This window comes from Eschrichtius robustus, chromosome 5 (assembly GCF_028021215.1).
Source record: "Eschrichtius robustus isolate mEscRob2 chromosome 5, mEscRob2.pri, whole genome shotgun sequence".
Taxonomy (NCBI): Eukaryota; Metazoa; Chordata; class Mammalia; order Artiodactyla; family Eschrichtiidae; genus Eschrichtius; species Eschrichtius robustus.
The window spans coordinates 79693856-79713070 of NC_090828.1; the positions used below are offsets into that span (position 1 = coordinate 79693856).

At 38.5% G+C, this 19215-nt stretch overlaps 1 protein-coding gene across 11 annotated transcripts in view; it reads left to right on the forward strand.

Moving 5' to 3' along the window:
• Positions 1 to 19215, forward strand: part of LOC137765377 (RNA-binding protein 43-like) — a 149495-nt gene that overhangs the window by 97497 nt on the left and 32783 nt on the right. For 4 of the 11 annotated variants that reach the window (XM_068545128.1, XM_068545131.1, XM_068545130.1 and 1 more), the window contains 8 exons: positions 2793 to 2813; positions 6108 to 6197; positions 7256 to 7351; positions 9368 to 9530; positions 12680 to 12786; positions 12874 to 13060; positions 14877 to 14983; positions 15438 to 15572. In XM_068545128.1, coding sequence (XP_068401229.1) covers positions 2793 to 2813; positions 6108 to 6197; positions 7256 to 7351; positions 9368 to 9530; positions 12680 to 12786; positions 12874 to 13060; positions 14877 to 14983; positions 15438 to 15572 — 906 coding nt within the window. Of the gene's footprint in view, positions 1 to 2719; positions 2877 to 6107; positions 6198 to 7255; positions 7352 to 9367; positions 9531 to 12679; positions 12787 to 12873; positions 13061 to 14876; positions 14984 to 15437; positions 15573 to 19215 lie in introns of all 11 variants that reach the window. The other 7 variants (XM_068545132.1, XM_068545134.1, XM_068545133.1 and 4 more) reach the window with 4 other exon arrangements.

Genomic DNA, 19215 nt, shown 5'->3' on the forward strand with positions numbered 1-19215 from the left:
TTCTCTGACTATTCTTCTGTTGTCACATCTTACTCTGATTCTACTCTTCTGCCTTCCTCTTTCACTTTGAAGAGGGACCCTGGTGATTACATTATTTCCCCACCAATAATCCAGGAAGATCTTTGTATTTATATATATATGTATATATTTTTTTGACTGTGTTGGGTCTTTGTCGCTGCATGCGGGCTTTCTCTAGTTGTGGCGAGCAGGAGCTACTCTTCGCGGAGCACGGGCTCTAGGCACGCAGGCTTCAGTAGTTGCAGCACATAGGCTCAGTAGTTGCGGCACACTGGCTCAGTAGTTGTGGTGCAGGGGCTTAGTTGCTCCGCGGCATGTGGGGTCTTCCCGGACCAGGGATCGAACCCGGTTCCCCTGCATTGGCAGGCAGATTCTTAACCACCGCACCACCAAGGAAGTCCAAGATCTTTATATTTTAAAGTCAACTGATTAGCAACCTTAATTCATTCTACAGCTTTAATTCTTCTTTGCAGTGTGACCTAACATATTCACAGATTCTGAGGGTTAGCATATGGGCATCTTTAAGGGGACCATTATTCTGCCTACCATTTGACTGTATAAAAGGAAAGCTATTACTGTACATCCCATTTATGCAAAGAGGGAAAGTATCCAGATACTAGATATGCTGTAAGAAGTCCTGGGAATATTATGTAGTAGACCATTCATATGAGTTAAATATATTATTGAGAGCCTTTATTACAAGCCTTTATTATTATTCTTAGTCTATATTAAGAATATAGACTAAAAAAACAGTTATATAATGTTGCAGGTTCTGCTTTCTGGAAATGTAATAAGAGAACTTCACATGCCTGGGATGTCTTGAGCTGAATAAATACCTCAGTCAAGATACTGCACAATTCTATAAATATTGAGTGTTTTCAGTGTGTGAATGTGTATTGTGCTCTGAATGGATACAAGGAAGAATGGACGTGGTCCCTGGCCTAGAAGGTCATGACCATCTAGTCATGGAAAATGACACAGGTACACAAAGCTCCCCAAAAGAGATAATAGTGGGAGAAGTAAAATCATTTGGGGGAATCAGACAAGGCTTCAAGAACTTGGAGGGGAATTTGGGATGGATGTTGAACGGTAGGGTTTCATTAGGTGGAGGTTAAGGTTGGGAGGGGAGGAAGGATGTGACATTGAGGGACAGGAGGGAGAAGAGAAACCCTTAGAGTGTTCAGTGTGGTTAAGGGACTTGGTCCAGGAGTTGTCTAAATAAGACTAGTTGGGGTTAGATTGTGTAAGACCTGGGATGAATACCGTTATAAGGACTCTGCAGTTGTTAATGCAATAAAGAGCTACTTATATATACCTTTTTTATTTTTAAACTCCTCAAACTTACAGAAAATCTGCAAGTAAAAAATTGTCTTTTTCCTGAGTTATTTGAGAGTAGGTTTCATGACCAATTACCCTGGAATTCTTGAGTGTTTATTTCCTACAAAAAAAGTGTTCTCTATGTAACTACAATACAGTGATTAAAATCAGAAAAATTAATATTGATACATTATGCCATCTAATCCTTGGATCTAATTTGAATTTTGCCAGTTGTCCCTATAATATCCTATAACAAAAGGATCCAGTTCAGAATTATGCATTGTGTTTAGTTGTGATGTCTCTTTAATCTCCTGCCTGGGACAGTTTCTCAGTCTTTCCTTGGCTTTCATGAACTTGACACTTTTGAAGAGAACAGGCCAGTTTATCTCATGTTTCCTCATGTTTAGATTCGGCTCATGCATCTTTGGCAGGAATATCATAGGAGTCATGCTGTGTTCTTGGTGTGCCTATCATATGTCAGATGATTTTGATGTATCTCATTATTTACTTTGATTACTTCATTATGGTGTTGTCTGCCTGGCTTCTTCACTGTGAAGTTATTCTTTTCCCCTTTGAAATTAGTGTTTTGTGGAGAAGTATTTCTTTTGTTTGTTTGTTTGTTTTGTTTTGAGAAGCTTTATTCATAATAGCCCCAAACCAGAAATAACCAAATAGCCACCAACAAGAGAATGGATAAACAACTTGTAGGCTATCCATGCATGGAATACTACACAGCAATAAAAAGGAACAAACTACTAATACATGCAATAACATGGACAAAACTCCAAAACATGTTGAGCTTAAAACTCTAGCACATATAAAAGGGTACATACCAAATGATTCCACTTATATGAAGTGCAATAACAGGTTGTTCAGTGTAAGGAAATTTTAACTCAATTAAAAACAATCATGGGCTTACCTGGTGGCGCAGTGGTTGAGAATCTGCCTGCTAATGCAGGGGACACGGGTTCGAGCCCCGGTCTGGGAAGATCCCACATGCCGCGGAGCAACTAGGCCCGTGAGCCACAACTACTGAGCCTACGCATCTGGAGCCTGTGCTCTGCAACAAGAGAGGCCACGATAGTGAGAGGCCCGTGCACCACGATGAAGAGTGGCCCCCGCTTGCTGCAACTAGAGAAAGCCCTCGCACAGAAATGAAGACATAACACAGCCAAAAATAATAATAGAAATAAATAAATAATAATTTAAAACAACAACAACAAAAAACAAAAAAACAAACAAAAGAACCCAATCATTTCTTGAGTATAGACTATATCCCTGGCCCTCTTTTGGGTACTGTTAGGGTAGCGTTCTGGATGAACTAGAGCATACTTTAGAGAACAAAACAAAAATCATAGCCCTTACAGTGCTTATATTCTTGTAGGTCAGCTTGACATGTTCAATGCAAAAGGGCAAACTGATATTTATCCCCATTGAAGTTGTTGATCTCCTTCAAGGGCTTGTCAATGCCAGGACTGGTGAGTGCTCAGAACACCTAAATGATTGAGACTGCACTGGATTTTGGTTTGTAGTACTTGTGGGTAAGTATTTTGAAACTAATTAAATGGTCCTTTCCTCACAAGAATATCAATTTATCTATCTATCTATCTACCTAGCTAGCTAGCTAGCTATGTTTACCGACTCATAGTTCTCTGTTTTGCTCAGTGGATTTAATTATTACTGTCATTATTTATTTCCGTGCTTAATTGGTTCCCAGATTTGTCCAGTGAGAACCTCATCAAGGTGGACTCTATGTTCTTGTGACATATCCTCATCATTCTTTGAGCATTTCTTGCTTTCTGGCATCATAAGATGCTTGTCTTGTACTTTTCCTGTCCCATTTCTAGAAGCAGCCATTTCTCTGAATAGCCTTGGTTCCTAGTAGCTGAGAATGGTACTAGAAACTAAATTCTGGGTGCTAGATGTGCCCACTGCTATTGTCTTTGTTTCCAGGTCCTTTTAGCAGACAGAACTGGGGAATATCACACATTCACACACTTATATCTGTATTTAAATTTCTGTACTTCTCTATCAATCTATCAGAAATCATGAGATTATGCTGATATCTCCAGTTCCAATTCATAGCATTCATTCTATTTTTCTCCCTTTGCATATTTATGATCACATTCCCTGACAATGAAAAACCTGACTCCTGTTATCCTCCATATATTTACTGACTTGATAAATTGTGTTTATGTACCTTTGCCCACTGGGAGCTCCAGGCTCATCTTGTATATTTCCTGCCCCAAAGGTAGAATCAGCCATTGCTCAAAGGAACCCTAGTTCCTTTTATTGGAGAATAGATTGGAAACCAAGGTCTGGGTGCTAGATGACCCCTTCTTTTTTTCTAGTTTTATTGAGAAATAATTGACATACGCCACTGTACAAGTTTGCAGCATGATGGTTTGACTCACACATGTTATGAAATGATTACCATAATAGGTTCAGCTAACATCCATCTTGTCATATAGATACAATAAAAAGAAAAGACGGAAAAAAAGAAAAAAAAATTCTCCTTGTGATGAGAACTCTTAGGATTTATTCTCAACAACTTCCCTATATATCATAGCAGTGTTAGCTATAGTCATCATGTTGCACATTACCTCCCTACTACTTATTTATCTTATAACTGGAAGTTTGTACCTTTGACCACCTCCTTCCAATTCCCCCTCCCTCTACCCTCTGCCTCTGGTAACCACAAATCTGATCTTTTTTTCTATGAGTTATTTTTTGTTTTTTTTTAAGATTCCACATGTGAGATCATACAGTATTTGTCTTTTTCTGTCTGCCTGATTTCACTTAGCATAATGCCTTCAAGGTCCATCCATGTTGTTGCAAATGGTAAAATTTCTTCATTTTTTATGGCTGAATGATATCACATTGTATATACCACAATATATATACCACAATTTCTTTATCCATTCATTCATCCATTGATGGACACTTAGGTTATTTCCATGTCATGGCTATTGTAAATAACGCTGCAATGATCAGGGGGTACAGATATCTTTTCAAGTTAGTGTTTTCTTTTCCTTTGGATATATTCCCAGAGATGAAATTGCTGGATCATATCAAACTAAAAAGCTTCTGTGCAGCAAAAGAAACCATAAACAAAGTGAAAAGACAACCTATGGATTAGAAAAAAACATTTCCAAACCATATATCTGATAAGGCTTTAATATCCAAAATATATAAAGAACTCATAAAACTCAATACCAAAAAAACAAATAACTCAATTAAAAAATGGGCAAAGGACTTAAATAGACATTTCTCCAAAGAAGATATACAAAAGGCCAACAGGTACATGAAAAGGTGCTCAACATCACTAATCACTAGTGAAATGTAAATTAAAACCCCAATGAGAGATGTTTAAAAAAAAAAAAAAAAAAAGGAGAACAAAAAAAATGAAACCCCAATGAGATACCACTTCACATTTATTAGAATGGGCATCATGAAAAAGACAAGAGGTAACAAATACTGGAGAGGGTGTGGAGAAAAGGGAACCCCTGTGCACTGTTGGTGGGAATGTAAATTGGTGCAGCCGCTGTGGAGAACAGGATGGAGGGTCCTCACAAAGTTAAAAGTAGAACTACCACATGACCCCTTTTTTTGGACACTGCTTGTGTTCACACTGAGTAAACTAAGCCATGACTAATTTTTTGCTAGTCTTCTATTTTATTTTTAAAGAAGAATACATGTCTTTTCTGTTTCTTCTATAGGAATAGTGAGAATTTAGCCACTTGAAATCTTGGAAGATTGTGTTAACAGACACCTTATTTAATGTGCTTCTAAAACAATAAAAACTGTTGTGATAATCCTTGTGTCATATTTGATCTGGGACAACTCCATCTTAGTAAATTAATATGCAGGCAAGTTTTCTTAACTTTTTTGGTGCCAGTCTGAAAAAGCCTGTGGGCCTTTCTCAAAATAAAAAAGTTGTTAAGTTGTATAAAACAAAACACATAGAATTATAAAGGAAACAAATTATATTGAAATATGATTATCAGGTTATTTAAAAAACAAATATTTAATATAGTAATATATATCAATATACTACAGTTTATTACAAGACCTAGGCGTGAGTTTAATAACTATCATAATTTTGAAGCAGGGTTAAACACAAGCAATGTTTCAGGATATCTGGAAGAGTCAAAATATTTTATGAAAATATCTGTACCGTCTTGGTGACTTTTGTCCCAGGGGCTGCAAATACTATGTGGCTTGTTGCCTATATTCATATTTGAAGAGAATGCTAAGTTTCAATCAGAGGTTATTAGAAATAAAGATGAAGTTTTTTTCCTGTCCAAGCGTATGAACTCAGGGGAGGGTTTGTGAAAACCCCTGTACGCATAGAGAAACGGTGTTTGGAGGTCTTTTTACTCCATTCCATTTGGGGAGTATAATAGGGAGAATTAAATATTTAAACAAAAACCTTTGAAAAAGTCTAGAAGACCAAAATAATAGTCTTTTTAAACGGAGCATCATATTATGATTGAAATGAGAACCACAAAGGAATGTTAATACCTATTATTTTCTCTTATGGTGTTGAAAAGCAAAGGATTTTTAGAACCTTTTTATATGTTTATAGATGTGAAAGTTATTTGAAATAGAGACTTTGGATATAATCCACATGATAATAAAGACTTCGGTGACAGGAAAAAACATATAGCAAAGAAGAGCTGTTTCTTCCGTAAGAGGGTAAAAGTTATTTTTTCTTCTTGAATTTGTGTGTTTGTACTATTTTTAAAGTATTTATTTTTTATAATAATTAGGGAACCATGGCAACTGATGAAGATAACAAAAAACAAGTTCTTAAGGAGTATGGGCCAGCGGAAGAATTTATGAAAGATGAACAAAACCAGGTAAAAAGGAAAAATTACTGAGTACTATTAAAGATTAACTTACATCTATTAGTTTTGCAGTGAGGCATGTTTCATATGTCTTTGTCCAACATTATACTGAATGTGGAAGAATATTAGGGTTTTCAGGGTTTTTTTTACCTCTATTATTCAAGACTGACAAGAAGAATCGTATTTCTTTTCTTTCTCTTACACAGCTTACAATGTTAGCTGCTTTTTCACTTCCTCTCTCATTTCTTTGATTTGCACCTAGAAGTTAAGAGCTTCGTTAGCAATTATCCAATTAGACCTAAGAGGGAATGGAGGCTCAGGTAGTTAAACCACTTACTCAAGGCCATCTGTCTGGCATGTCAAGGCAGCTATACTGTGGGAATCACAGAAAAAAAAATTTTTTAATTGCCCCAGAATAACATATGTCCACAGTTATGGTGCAACTTAGAAGTCATATTGGAGTCACAAATAGTTAGGAAGGAATTGACAGAGCACTGAACTAAGATCCAGAAGATAGGGGTATCAATCCTTGCTCTACTATAAACATTTCTGTGACTTTGGTTTAGTGTGAAAGGTGGTTTCCTTTTTTGTATAATGGAGATAATAATCCTTGGCAGTGGTAAGAAAGTCGACAGGTGATGATGTAAACCATTTGACAAAGGTATTATTCACGTGCTCATATTTATTCTGAGACTGTCTAATGTCTTTCTTTGCCTTGTTCAAAGTGAGAGAAATTTTGCTTCTTTAATTAATTAGAAAAATGAGGTCGGGGCTGGGACTTCCCTGGTGGTCTAGTGGGTAAGACTCCACGCTCCCAATGCAGGGGACCCGGGTTCCATCCCTGGTCGGGGAACTAGCTCCCACAGGCATGCACAACTAAGAAGTCCACATGCCACAACTAAGAAGCCCACACGCCGCAGCTAAAGATCCCACATGCTGCAACAAAGATCCCGCGTGCCTCAACTAAGACCTTGTGCAGCCAAAATAAATAAATATTAAGAAAAGAAAAGAAAAATGAGGTCAGGACTGTTTAAATTTTGGGTGTTATTTTATTTCCTTTTTATTTTTAGAAATTAACTAGTGAAATTGAAAAGGAAAATACTCAGTTAAAGGAGGAGATCCAAAAGCTTGAAGCTGAGTTGCAAGCGACAACCAGGAACTCCCAGGTACTTCTTTAATTATTTTATGTATCTCATTTTTCACAGACCCCATTTTTCAGGAAAAGCAATTTATCGGTACAGAATTCATTTCTAAAACATTATGGTCATCCATGGCACCACTGTTTGCAACAGCCCCAAACTGAGAGCAGTGGGATGAATTAATAAATTAGGGTGTATTCACACAATGCACTACTACACAACAATGAGAATGAACAGGCTACAACTGTATGCAATAACATCGATGAATTTCATAAACACAGTACTGAGCCAGAAAAGGAGAAAGAGGGCACACCATATGCTTCCATTGAAATAGAGCACGAAAGCACGATGTTAGAAGTTAGTATGGTGTTTACTCTTAGAGGCAGGTAGGAACTGGAAGGGTACCCAAGAGGGCTTCTGGGGTGTTGGTCTTGTTCTCATTATTAATCTGGGTGCTGGTCACAGGTGTGTGATCACTGTAGAATTTCATCTTGCTGCACACTTATGCTAATACATGTTTTAATATTCATGTATATGTTAATCCAAAACTACCCCAAAATGGTGGTCATTATCAATCACTTTTGGATCAAATTCTTGGTCTTCTCAACAAGTTCTTTTATTGTTCTCCTCGTCCAAGTAATTTAAGTGAGTTTCACAGTTAAAAAAAAATTGGATGAGTATCTTCACCATTTAAATTCTTTCTTAATTTCTCCTGTGTTTGAGTTAGACATAGCTTTCACTCCTTTTTTCTTCATAACAACCCAGGTTGTTAAAAAAAAATACTTTAAACAATTTAAATGCTTAAAGCATTGTCACTTTTTGTTTCTGAAATGGGGGATAGGATGTTGAATATCAGGAAGTGAAGTTTCCGGTGTTTGTGAGATTTAGAGAAGTCTCTGTTAAGATTCTGGATACTTCTCAGGCTGGAGCCAGAATCATTTAGTCCTACAACTCAAAGAGCCTTGGGAACCCAGCCAGCTCAGTTGATTCACTTCACAGAAGACTGAAACTGGGGTCTAGAGAGCGTAAGTGAATTGCTCCCTGCCGCGGTGTACTCAGGACTAGAAGCAGGCATTCTCACTCTCACTCCGGAAAGCTCTTGACTTCTCAGGGTATACTGGATGTTTCTACATTATTGGGAAACACTTTGCCTTTTCTCAAGACACTGCAGATCGTTTTGAAATCAGAGTTATGGTAATCAGAAATTCTACCAAAGTTACATGTAGAATAAATGTCAGATTAGATCAAATGACTCACTTGATATTTCTAATCTCTTTGCGATAACACCTTTTCTTGCAACATGTAAAATAACCATGGGAAATAGAAATGCAAACACACGATTCATTTGTGCATTTATGTGTGGTTGTACTGACTGTTCATCCCACTGATTTTAAGCAGCTAAGTATAACCCCTTAACTTTATCCTCCAGATTACAGATCTTGCTGGTAGTGTCCCTTCACATTTTTATAAACCTAAGTTGTGGTAATGGTTACAAAGTTGATGGGCAGGTGTTGAGGAAGGGGGAATTTAAATTTGATAAATTTTAAGTCATTGAATTCAGGAGTCTTTCTTTTTGGATGAAGTTATCTAAGTTTGCCATCAAAATAACCATAGTATACACCTGACTCTATTTCATACCTCTTTGCAGTGAGGGTAAATATACTGTGCAATGATTTCTTTGTGAGATAGCCTATTATTGGCACAGTTGTTTAAAGGGTATTTTTCTACAGGAATGATGTAGGCTTTAGACTCAAACACCACACAATATTGACCAGTTTAAACACTTAGAAAAAGTGAGAGATTATATATTTACAATTTCATCTGTGAAATAATATTAAAGGATCAGCATCTGGCTACATTACTGAGTACTTCCCTGGGAAGAAGCAATTACTAAAGATATTAAATAAGACCATGCTCAGTATTCCGTGGGGCTCTGAAGTCAGTGGAGAGTGAATTATTGGATGATCAAATCACATTATCATTGGAAGGACTTAAGTTATTTTTCTTGTCTTGATTTTAATCAAACATTTCTGTTTGAATTAGATTAACGAGAATATTCCCGAAACAAAGATAAAGTTCACAGCTGTAGAGAATCCTGAGAGTGACAGCCAGTTTTCAAATATCTCCTATTCGTGTCAAGTGAGCTCAAAAGTCCCTTATGAGCTACAAAAAGGACAAGCACTTATCACCTTTGAAAAAGAAGAAGGTATGACTCATGTTCAAAAATTTGACCATGTTACCTTTGGAAAGCACTGGGACTTTCAAAGAGTTTTTGTAGATATTTGGCCATTGCTTTACAATTTTTACATTTATCATTTCATCTCATCCTCATAGTGACACCCTGAGGTAGGTATGATTATCCCCATTTTACAGATGAGAAAACTGACTCTGAGACGTTGAGTGACTTGAACATGATCACTCATTCAGAATGTGACAACGCTGGGACTCAAGCCCAGGTGTTGTGATGTCCAATACCAATGCCTTTCTACTGCAGCTGCTACCTGCAAATGATAATACTAGTGATAATGTTTCAAGGTTTTAAAGCTCTACACCATTCTCGGAGAGTTCTCATAGACATTATCTCATTGTATACTCACATGAATCCATGAAAGAAATAAGATAGAGAGTTAGTATTTACATTTTATAACTAAGAAAACAGATTCGCAGGTGTTTAAGTGATTTACCTAAGTGCACAAGACCTGTGAATGGCAAGAGCCCTGGAGTCAGAGATTTGGGGGTGGGACCTGATGTTTGCCAAGTCCGCCGTGGTGTGGGACCCTCTTGAGATCTGGGGGCACCTTAATGAGGAGAATCTGGCTTTGAGTGCCAGCTGTGCCCCTTTCTAGAAGTGTAATTTGGTTGGGTTCTTTATAAATCTCAATTTTTTTATGACAGGTTTTGTGGCAGTACCTACCTCAGGGGGTTGCTTTGAGTATTAAATGAGAAATGTTGAAAAATACTTAGCACAGTGTCTGATACGTAATAAACACTTAATAAATGTTAGCTGTCATTATTGCTACATGTTAGGAATTTTTCAGCTAGAGAAACAGAAGCTTACCTAAGATAAGGAACTTGCTCAAGGTCCGTACAGGTGATAAATTGCAGAGCTGAGAGCCAAACCTCAAGTACCCTTGTACTTTCTTTCTTTCTTTTTTTTTTTAATAGTAATCTTTTATTTATTTATTTATTTTTATATTTATTTTTGGCTGTGTTGGGTCTTCGTTTCTGTGCGAGGGCTTTCTCTAGTTGCGGTGAGCGGGGGCCACTCTTCATCGCGGTGCACGGGCCTCTCTCTATCGTGGCCTCTCTTGTTGTGGAGCACAGGCTCCAGACGCTCAGGCTCAGTAGTTGTGGCTCACGGGCCCAGTTGCTCCGCGGCATGTGGGATCTTCCCAGACCAGGGCTCGAACCCGTGTCCCCTGCATTAGCAGGCAGATTCTCAGCCACTGCGCCACCAGGGAAGCCCACCCTTGTACTTTCTACTGGACCAACATTCCTCTGAGCAGGCCACCATCTGGGCTTTTTGTTCTCATATTTTCCAAGTTAGATTAAGTTATGGGTGGGGTCAGATGGTCTTCACAAGTCCTTCCAGTGTTCAGATTCTGGGACTCTATGATTATAACTCATGTCTCCTTGACGCCTGGTTTGTTACTATAGCCTGAAAATAAATAGAAAGACATTCTGGCAGGTCACTATATGCACCTACGCTTTGTCCACCCTGGGTCCGCCCCTGCAGCTGAGGGTGAAGGGGGAGGCCAAGAGCCCTGTTGGCAGTTGGCAGTTGGCAGTGGTAATTGGGATATAACTGAAGGATGGAAGTGAGGATTTGGGAAGCAAGGATTCTGCATAGGAATTACCTGGGGATGCTGGGAACAGGATTTTCTTCAGAAACAGCTGCATCACTGCTTCCACCCTTGGCATGGCTCTGAGGTCCTGCTCTTCTGGACAACTTTGGGTTTCTACACAATTAAACAGGAGTTGGCTTTTGACAGAGTCACAGAAGTTGAAACACAAGTAGGCCCTCTCAGCTGTGTCAGATCACCAGATGTTGGAGGTTTGGGGTGTGGGGGAGGGGTGGGGATTGGGAGGGAAAGGTCATCATCTAAGTATTACTTACAGTTGATAATCTCTGTTATTTGTTGCCTGTTGTCAATAACAACAACAACAAAGCTGTAATTCACGTTATAGAGCCATATCATGGTACAATGAGTCTGAACTCCCACATGACAACGCCCTGTTTTCTAGCCCTGTTTCTCTCTTCCTCCAGCTGTGCTGTGCTATCTGGTTGTTATAAACACATGTGAGGTTTATAAGACCGGGACTAATTTGTCTCTAGTCTTTATGGCATATTAGAGTAAGCAGCTCCAAATATCAACAACTGAAGGGTTATAAACTCTTATGGCACACAATTAAAAATAAACACATACCCACATGCATTTTATTTTGGTTTTTTATTATTCTTATTTATTTATTTATTTTTGGCCACGTCTTAGTTCCCCGACCAGGGATTGAAACCCAGGCCCACAGCACTGAGAGCACCGAGTCCTAACCACTGGGCCACTAGGGAATCCCCCGCACATTCATTTTAAACTGTCATGTAGTTGCTATTGGATTGCTAATGATTTTTGGCATAATTATATTACTAAGCCTTTCCCATTTGCATGGCTAAATTAGACTAGATAGTTTTGTGATCAGTATATCAAGACTATCGACTTTTTAATGAATGATCTCAAGAGCATTTTAAGGAAAGTAGAATTCTTCATTAAATATGACCAAAAAAAAAAAAAAAAAAGACTCACCCTTTGGTATTCAAGTCTCTGTGGTCTTTAATATGTAATCCTGGGGAAAGACAGAGGCAAGAACAAATATTTATTTCTTTGTTGCTTGTAACATATTAAGGAGGAGTGACAAATGATAAATAAGATTAATTGTCAGAATGACACTGACCTAAAAAGTTTTCCCAGCTTACTCAACATGGAAGAAATTTCTGGCTGAGCTTTAATGTACTAAGGGAATTCTCTGATAATTCTGTCAACAGTGGAAAGGAAGGGTGTGTGGCTGTTCTGAAGTAATATATGAATTTCTGAAGGATCATCAGGCTCAGTCTCTTAAGAGATGAACCTAGAACTTGATGAGAATTTCTACATTGTAATTTTTTGCTGATGTATTTTGACATTAATATATCCTACTATGGTGGCAAGACCATCATCACTTAGAAATCCTAAGAAAAATGTAAAAATTAGATCCCTTAAAATTAAAGAAAATTTTAAATATTCAGGATTATTTGTTGTTAAACCAAACATGTAAAAATGTATTGAAATATTGGAAATTCATACTTCCCAAATTATTTTGCAGTTGCCCAAAATGTGATCAGAATGGGGCACCATCATGTGCAGATACAGGATGTAAATGTGAAGGTGATGGCCAGCCCGGTTCCATTAAACTCAGGAGTCAGATTCCAGGTAACACGGTGATTAAAGCGTTTCAGAATTCCGTTAAACACGGACACTTTTCTCATCCGTCTTTCTGAACGTGAAACGATTTCCCAGGTTCACGTAGAAGTGTCTAAAATGAAGATCCACGTTACTGACATTCCTGATGAACTGCCTGAAAGTCAGATGAGAGACAAGCTAGAACTGAGTTTTTGCAAGTCCCGCAACGGAGGCGGAGAAGTGGACTGCGTGGCGTACGACAAGCAGTCCCGGAGCGCCGTCGTCACGTTTGTGGAAAGTGGAGGTATTCCCGCACTGAGAGTTCAACAGTGCTCTAGCCTTTAAATTACGTTCTGCCGTGTCTGAAAGTATCCCTTTCTACTGCTTTTATCTGGAATTTATTAGACAGCATAATAACGGGGGATTTTTTGTTTTTAACCTTATGAAATGGTAGAGTCCTGAAAATGGTTTCCCTGAGTGCTACTGAGAATGATAGGATTACAGATAACAAGTACCTACATCTTAGTGCATTCCTATACGTGCCAGGCATGGAGTCTTTGGTGTTTTATACATATATCTGCTCAGATCCATAGCGCAGCTCTGGATGTAGGTGTTACACTCATTTTATTGATGAGGAAACTAAGGCGTACTCAAGGTAAGCAGCTTACCCAAGGTCACACGGTGGGTGTGTGGCAGAGAAACATTCTGAAAATACATATATATAAAACTGTCTCTTCATCTCACTTATTACGATTGACAAGGATCTCAGGTGGAGGTAATCGATTCCAGGAAGAAAAGGGGGTAATAGAGAGAACAGACTTTTACCAAATCATCTCAGGGAGGTTTATATTCTTATAATGAAAAATAGAAGATTCTCCAAGTTCTTTTGTTAATATGTTCAAATGATTCTCAATGTAAAAATCTCTTCCTCTAGTTAATCTAGTTCGTAGGGCTTCTCCTGGGTTTGCACATATGATAGAAATCCAAATATACAATTAAAAGCCATTGACTGATTTAAGTTTTTTCATAATAAAGTAATACATGCTTTTTAAAGAAAATTGAAATAATAGAGAACAACATTAATTTAATAAAAATTGAGACATTTCCTTAAATTTCCAAACTTCCCTTTCTCCTGCTATGTAGCTAGTTATGGTTAGGTGAATGTCTTTCCAGATCCTTCTGGAATTGCTGGATAATATGGTAATTCTATGTTTAATGCTTGAGGAACCGCCATACTGTTTTCCACAGTGGCTACACCTTTACATTCCTACCAGCAATGTACCAGGGTTCCAGTTTCTCCACATCCTTGCCAGCAAGGATCTACACTCTTAACCACTGTACTATATTGCTAATTCAAGGTGGACTGGTGAGAGGAGAAAAAAAGTGATTGGATACGCTGAAGAACTGTTTCTGTTAAACTCTATGCAATCTTGACACATTACCTTTTTTCCCTCTAGGAGAAAAAAGCTGCTAAAAATAAATCTGGTTATTTTTTGTGTTGGAGAAAATGGATGAATTTTTGTTATTTGCCTTCACTTTTTTTAGATAACATTCAGCACCCCTCCACCTTTGATTAACATCATTATACAGGTTTATTGAATGTCATGTATTAGTTACAGGACAATTAAGTAATTTTATATATATAATAATAATATAATAATTTGCTATATATATGTATGTGTGTGTATATATATATATATATATATATATATATGCACAGAAAGAGAGAGAGAAAGAGAGTATTCTAATCGTAATTTGCATGTGTACTTCTTGAGAGATTGGGAAACACTGGGTTTTGTTAGAATGGCTGGGTTACTTTTTGCAAATGGTTATCACATTTTATGTAGCTCAAGGTAGGTCTATCTGAGGACATCGCAGCTCACTGTGCATTGATTGACTGATAGTTTAAGACAGATGGAGCTGTTTAAATCTCATTATCATTTGGTCTTATGTTTTTCAAAATTATGTACTGTGAATTCTTTAAAGTGGACTGTAGAGTTTCTTAAAAATTAATCGCTCAAGCCACTGTTTACTCTGACATTCTGTTTGAAGGAGGTTTTAACTTTGGTTAAAAATGTTTGATATAAAGGAGAAAATAATTTTAAAAAATTTACTTCTAGTTGCTGACAAGATTTTGAAAACAAAAGACTATCCTCTTTATATAAATCAAAACTGCCAGAGAGTTACTGTTTCTCCGTACACAGAAACATACCTGAAAAAGTTTCAGGTAAAGTCATCTCTTTTCTTTCATTTTGGAAACTTATTGCCCAGCCCCACCCCACAAAAAATAAAAAGTTGTGATTCTGTTTCCGTTTGAATCTTATTAATTAACCTAGCCTACCATCCTGAAAGCTAGAACTCATGCCTAACTCTTGCTTTCGCTTCCCCTCCAGCATTCATTTGGTTACTTGATCTTGTCACTTCCACCTCTCACTACCTCTCTAACTGGTCTCTCTGTCCGTAGAGTTGCCCTCCTTTCCTCTATTTGTCACAATGCCACCAGAGTTATCTTTCTGAAACTCAGATCCGACTCTGATATTCTCTTGCTTGAAAATCTTCCTGAGGCCCGTTGTCTCTCTCAAGATAACATCTAAAATATTAAGCAGAGCTTATAAATGTAAAGTTTTGTAATTCAAAGCACTTGGAAAATTTTCTGTTTATCTTTTTATTTTGCTTCTTAGGTATTTTCAGGAGTATCTAAGAAGACAGTGCTTCTGACTGGACTGGAAGACCTTCAGATAATAGATGAAGAAACTGTAGAGGATTTTATTAACATTCACTTTCAACGGGAGAAGAATGGAGGTGGAGAAGTCGAGGTAGTCAAGTGTTCCCTTGGGCAACCTTACATAGCATACTTTGAAGAATAGACTCATGGAATCATATGAAAATTAGAGCTTTTGAACCCAAATCACTGTTAATGCTTGACAAAAATGAATATCCTTTTCCTTAAAAAAATGAAAAATTTAATTCTTTAGTGTTTGTTTATTCTTAGATACAAAATATATTTCTGTTTTTGAATTCTTTGTTTCCACCTGTGCTGCATGTTTACAAATGCAATAGCTATATTAAAACAGTTTTGTTCATAAATTTTGTGGCTGGGTGCCATGTCCATTGAAATGAACCATAAGTGATCCAATTGTCCGCCTGCCATGTTGGCTCATTCTGTCACGGTCTGAGCCAACAGCAGAATTAAATTCATATTAAAATGCTGGCAGAAATGAAATGCTTTTAGAAAAGATTCTAAACCTAGACCTATCCAATGCTGCCTGCCATCTAAAATAAAGGGAAAAGCTAAAAAGAAAAAAGGCTTGGTTTTGCTTCTGATATTTTATTTTTAGGTTTTCAAGTTGTTATACTACCATCAGAAATACTCATTACTCTCACATTTCTCTTTGGAATAAGAAATGTTGCCTATGGGGCTTCCCTGGTGGCGCAGTGGTTGGGAATCTGCCTGCCGGTGCAGGGGACACGGGTTTGAGCCCTGGGCCGGGAGGATCCCACATGCTGCGGAGCAGCTGGGCCCGTGCTCCACAAGTACTGAGCCTGCGCCTTTCAGCCTGTGAGCCACATCTACTGAAGCCCACCGCACGCCTAGAGCCTATGCTCCTCAACAAAGACAAGCCTTCGCAATGAGAAGCCTGTGCACTGTACCAAAGAGTAGCTCCCGCTCGCTGCAACTAGAGAAAGCCTGCATGCAGCAACGAAGACCCAACGCAGCCAAAAATAATAAATTAATTTTAAAAATATATTAAGAATAAAACTTTAAAGAACCTCATTTAATTTCGATTGGTACAGTCTCACTAGCACAGAGGGTGTTATATTTAGTCTGTGGCAGACTGCCAATTAGAAATAATTTTTTCCTAATATTTAGGACAAAGTTGGAAGCAGTCACTTTTGTTCCTTTTGGGGGCCTTCCTCAGGCAGTAAAATAGATAATTTCATTTGATTTAAAATTTTCACAATGGTTTTGATAAATGTTACTTATCCTAGAAAATTATGCTTTTTCTTTGGGTTCCTTTCACCATTCCACCTGTGTGTGATCTGACGAAAACTCAGAAATCAAGCACTGGCTCTCCTGCTTATTTCCAGAGTCTTACAGATTTTATAGGAGGAAAGTTTTCTTTAAAATATACCAAAAGATACTGTATTGACTATTTAACGTATTGCATGTTATGGTAGGAAGCCTTCAACTGTGTCCAGGATGAGCTATCTCCACTTATTAATGTGTGAAAAGACTTTGTCATTATATAAGTCAGGAAAGACAGATAATGTGGAATTACAAATCCCTTTTGCTGTTTGTAGATTTATCAGTCAGGAGAGACTGGGTTATGCTGTGATAGCACAACCTCCCAAATCTTGGAGACCTAGTAAAATAAAAGTTTAATTCTCACTCATGCTGAATGTCCAACAAAAGTTGGTAAGGGACTCTGTCTTTATCACTTCAGACCCCATCTTGAGACATGCTTCCAGAATCATGCAGGTGGGTAAAAGTGAAATCTGGAGAGTCTTGTACCAGCAATTAAATGCTGTGACCCAGAAGTGACCTGTGCCATTTCCTCTCACATCTCATTGGCCAGAAATAGTCATATGGCCTCACTGAAACATAAAGGGGATAGGAAATTCCCTGGCAGTCCAATGGTTAGGACTCCTCGCTTCCACAGCAGGGGGCATGGGTCGGGTCTCTGGTCGGGGAACTAAGATCCCAGATGCCATGCGGTGTGTCAAAAAAAAAGAAAAAAAGAAAAGAAAGAAAATATAAGGGGGCTAGAAAATTCTGTCTTGTGAAAATGAGAAGAACTAGATATAGTTGAGCCAGAATAATAAGTGTAGTATGTCCTGTCCTACTGGTCATCAATATGTTTTTTTTTACCATCTTTATTGAAGTATAATTGCTTTACAATGGTGTGTTAGTTTCTGCTGTATAACAAAGTGAATCAGCTATACGTATACATATATCCCCATATCCCCTCCCTCTTGCGTCTCCCTCCCACCCTCCCTATCCCACCCCTCTAGGTGGACACAAAGCACCCAGCTGATCTCCCTGTGCTATGCGGCTGCTTCCCACTAGCTATCTATTTTACATTTGGTAGTGTATATATGTCCATGCTACTCTCTCACTTCGTCCTAGCTTACCCTTCTCCCTCCCCATGTCCTCAGGTCCATTCTCTACATCTGTGTCTTTATTCCTGTCCTGCCCCTAGGTTCTTCATAACCAATTGTTGTTTTTAATTTTTTATTTATTTATTTATTTATTTTGGCTGTGTTGGGTCTTTGTTTCTGTTCGAGGGCTTTCTCTAGTTGCGGCAAGCGGGGGCCACTCTTCATCGTGGTGCGCGGGCCTCTCACTATCGCGGCCTCTCTTGTTGCAGAGACACGCAGGCTCAGTAGTTGTGGCTCACGGGCCTAGTTGCTCCACGGCATGTGGGATCTTCCCAGACCAGGGCTCAAACCCGTGTCCCCTGCATTGGCAGGCAGATTCTCAACAACTGTGCCACCAGGGAAGCCCCATTTTTTTTTTTTTTAGATTCCATATATATGTGTTAGCATATGGTATTTGTTTTTTTCTTTCTGACTTACTTCACTCTATATGAGAGTCTATAAGTCCATCCACCTCACTACAAGTAACTCAATTTTGTTTCTTTTTATGGCTGAGTAATATTCCATTGTATATATGTGCCACATCTTCTTTATCCATTCATCCGTCGATGGACACTTAGGTTGCTTCCATGTCCTGGCTATTGTAAATAGTGCTGCATTGAACATTGTGGTACATGACTCTTTTTGAATTATGGTTTTCTCAGGGTATACGCTCAGTAGTGGGATTGCTGGGTCATATGGTAGTTCTATGTTTAGTTTTTTAAGGAACCTCCATGCTGTTCCCCATAGTGGCTGTATCAACTTACATTCCCACCAACAGTGCAAGAGGGTTCCCTTTTCTCCACACCCTCTCCAGCATTTATTGTTTGTAGATTTTTTTAAAATTTTATTTATTTATTTATTTATTTTTGGCTGTGTTGGGTCTTTGTTGTTGCACGCGGTCGTTCTCTAGTTGCGGCGAGTGGGGGCTACTCTCCGTTGCGGTGCGCGGGCTTCTTATTGCGGTGGCTACTCTTGTTGTGGAGCACGGGCTCTAGGCGCACGGGCTTCAGTAGTTGTGGCACGTGGGCTCAGTAGTTGTGGCTCGCAGGCTCTAGAGTGCAGGCTCAGTAGTTGTGGCACACGGGCTCAGTTGCTCCGCGGCATGTGGGATCTTCCCAGACCAGGGCTCGAACCTGTGTCCCCTGCATTGGCAGGTGGATTCTTAACCACTGCGCCGCCAAGGAAGCCCGTTTGTAGGTTTTTTGATGATGGCCATTCTGACTGGTCTGTGGTGATACTTCATTGTAGTTTTGATTTGCATTTCTCTAATGATTAGTGATGTTGAGCATCCTTTCATGTGTTTGTTGGCAATCTGTATAT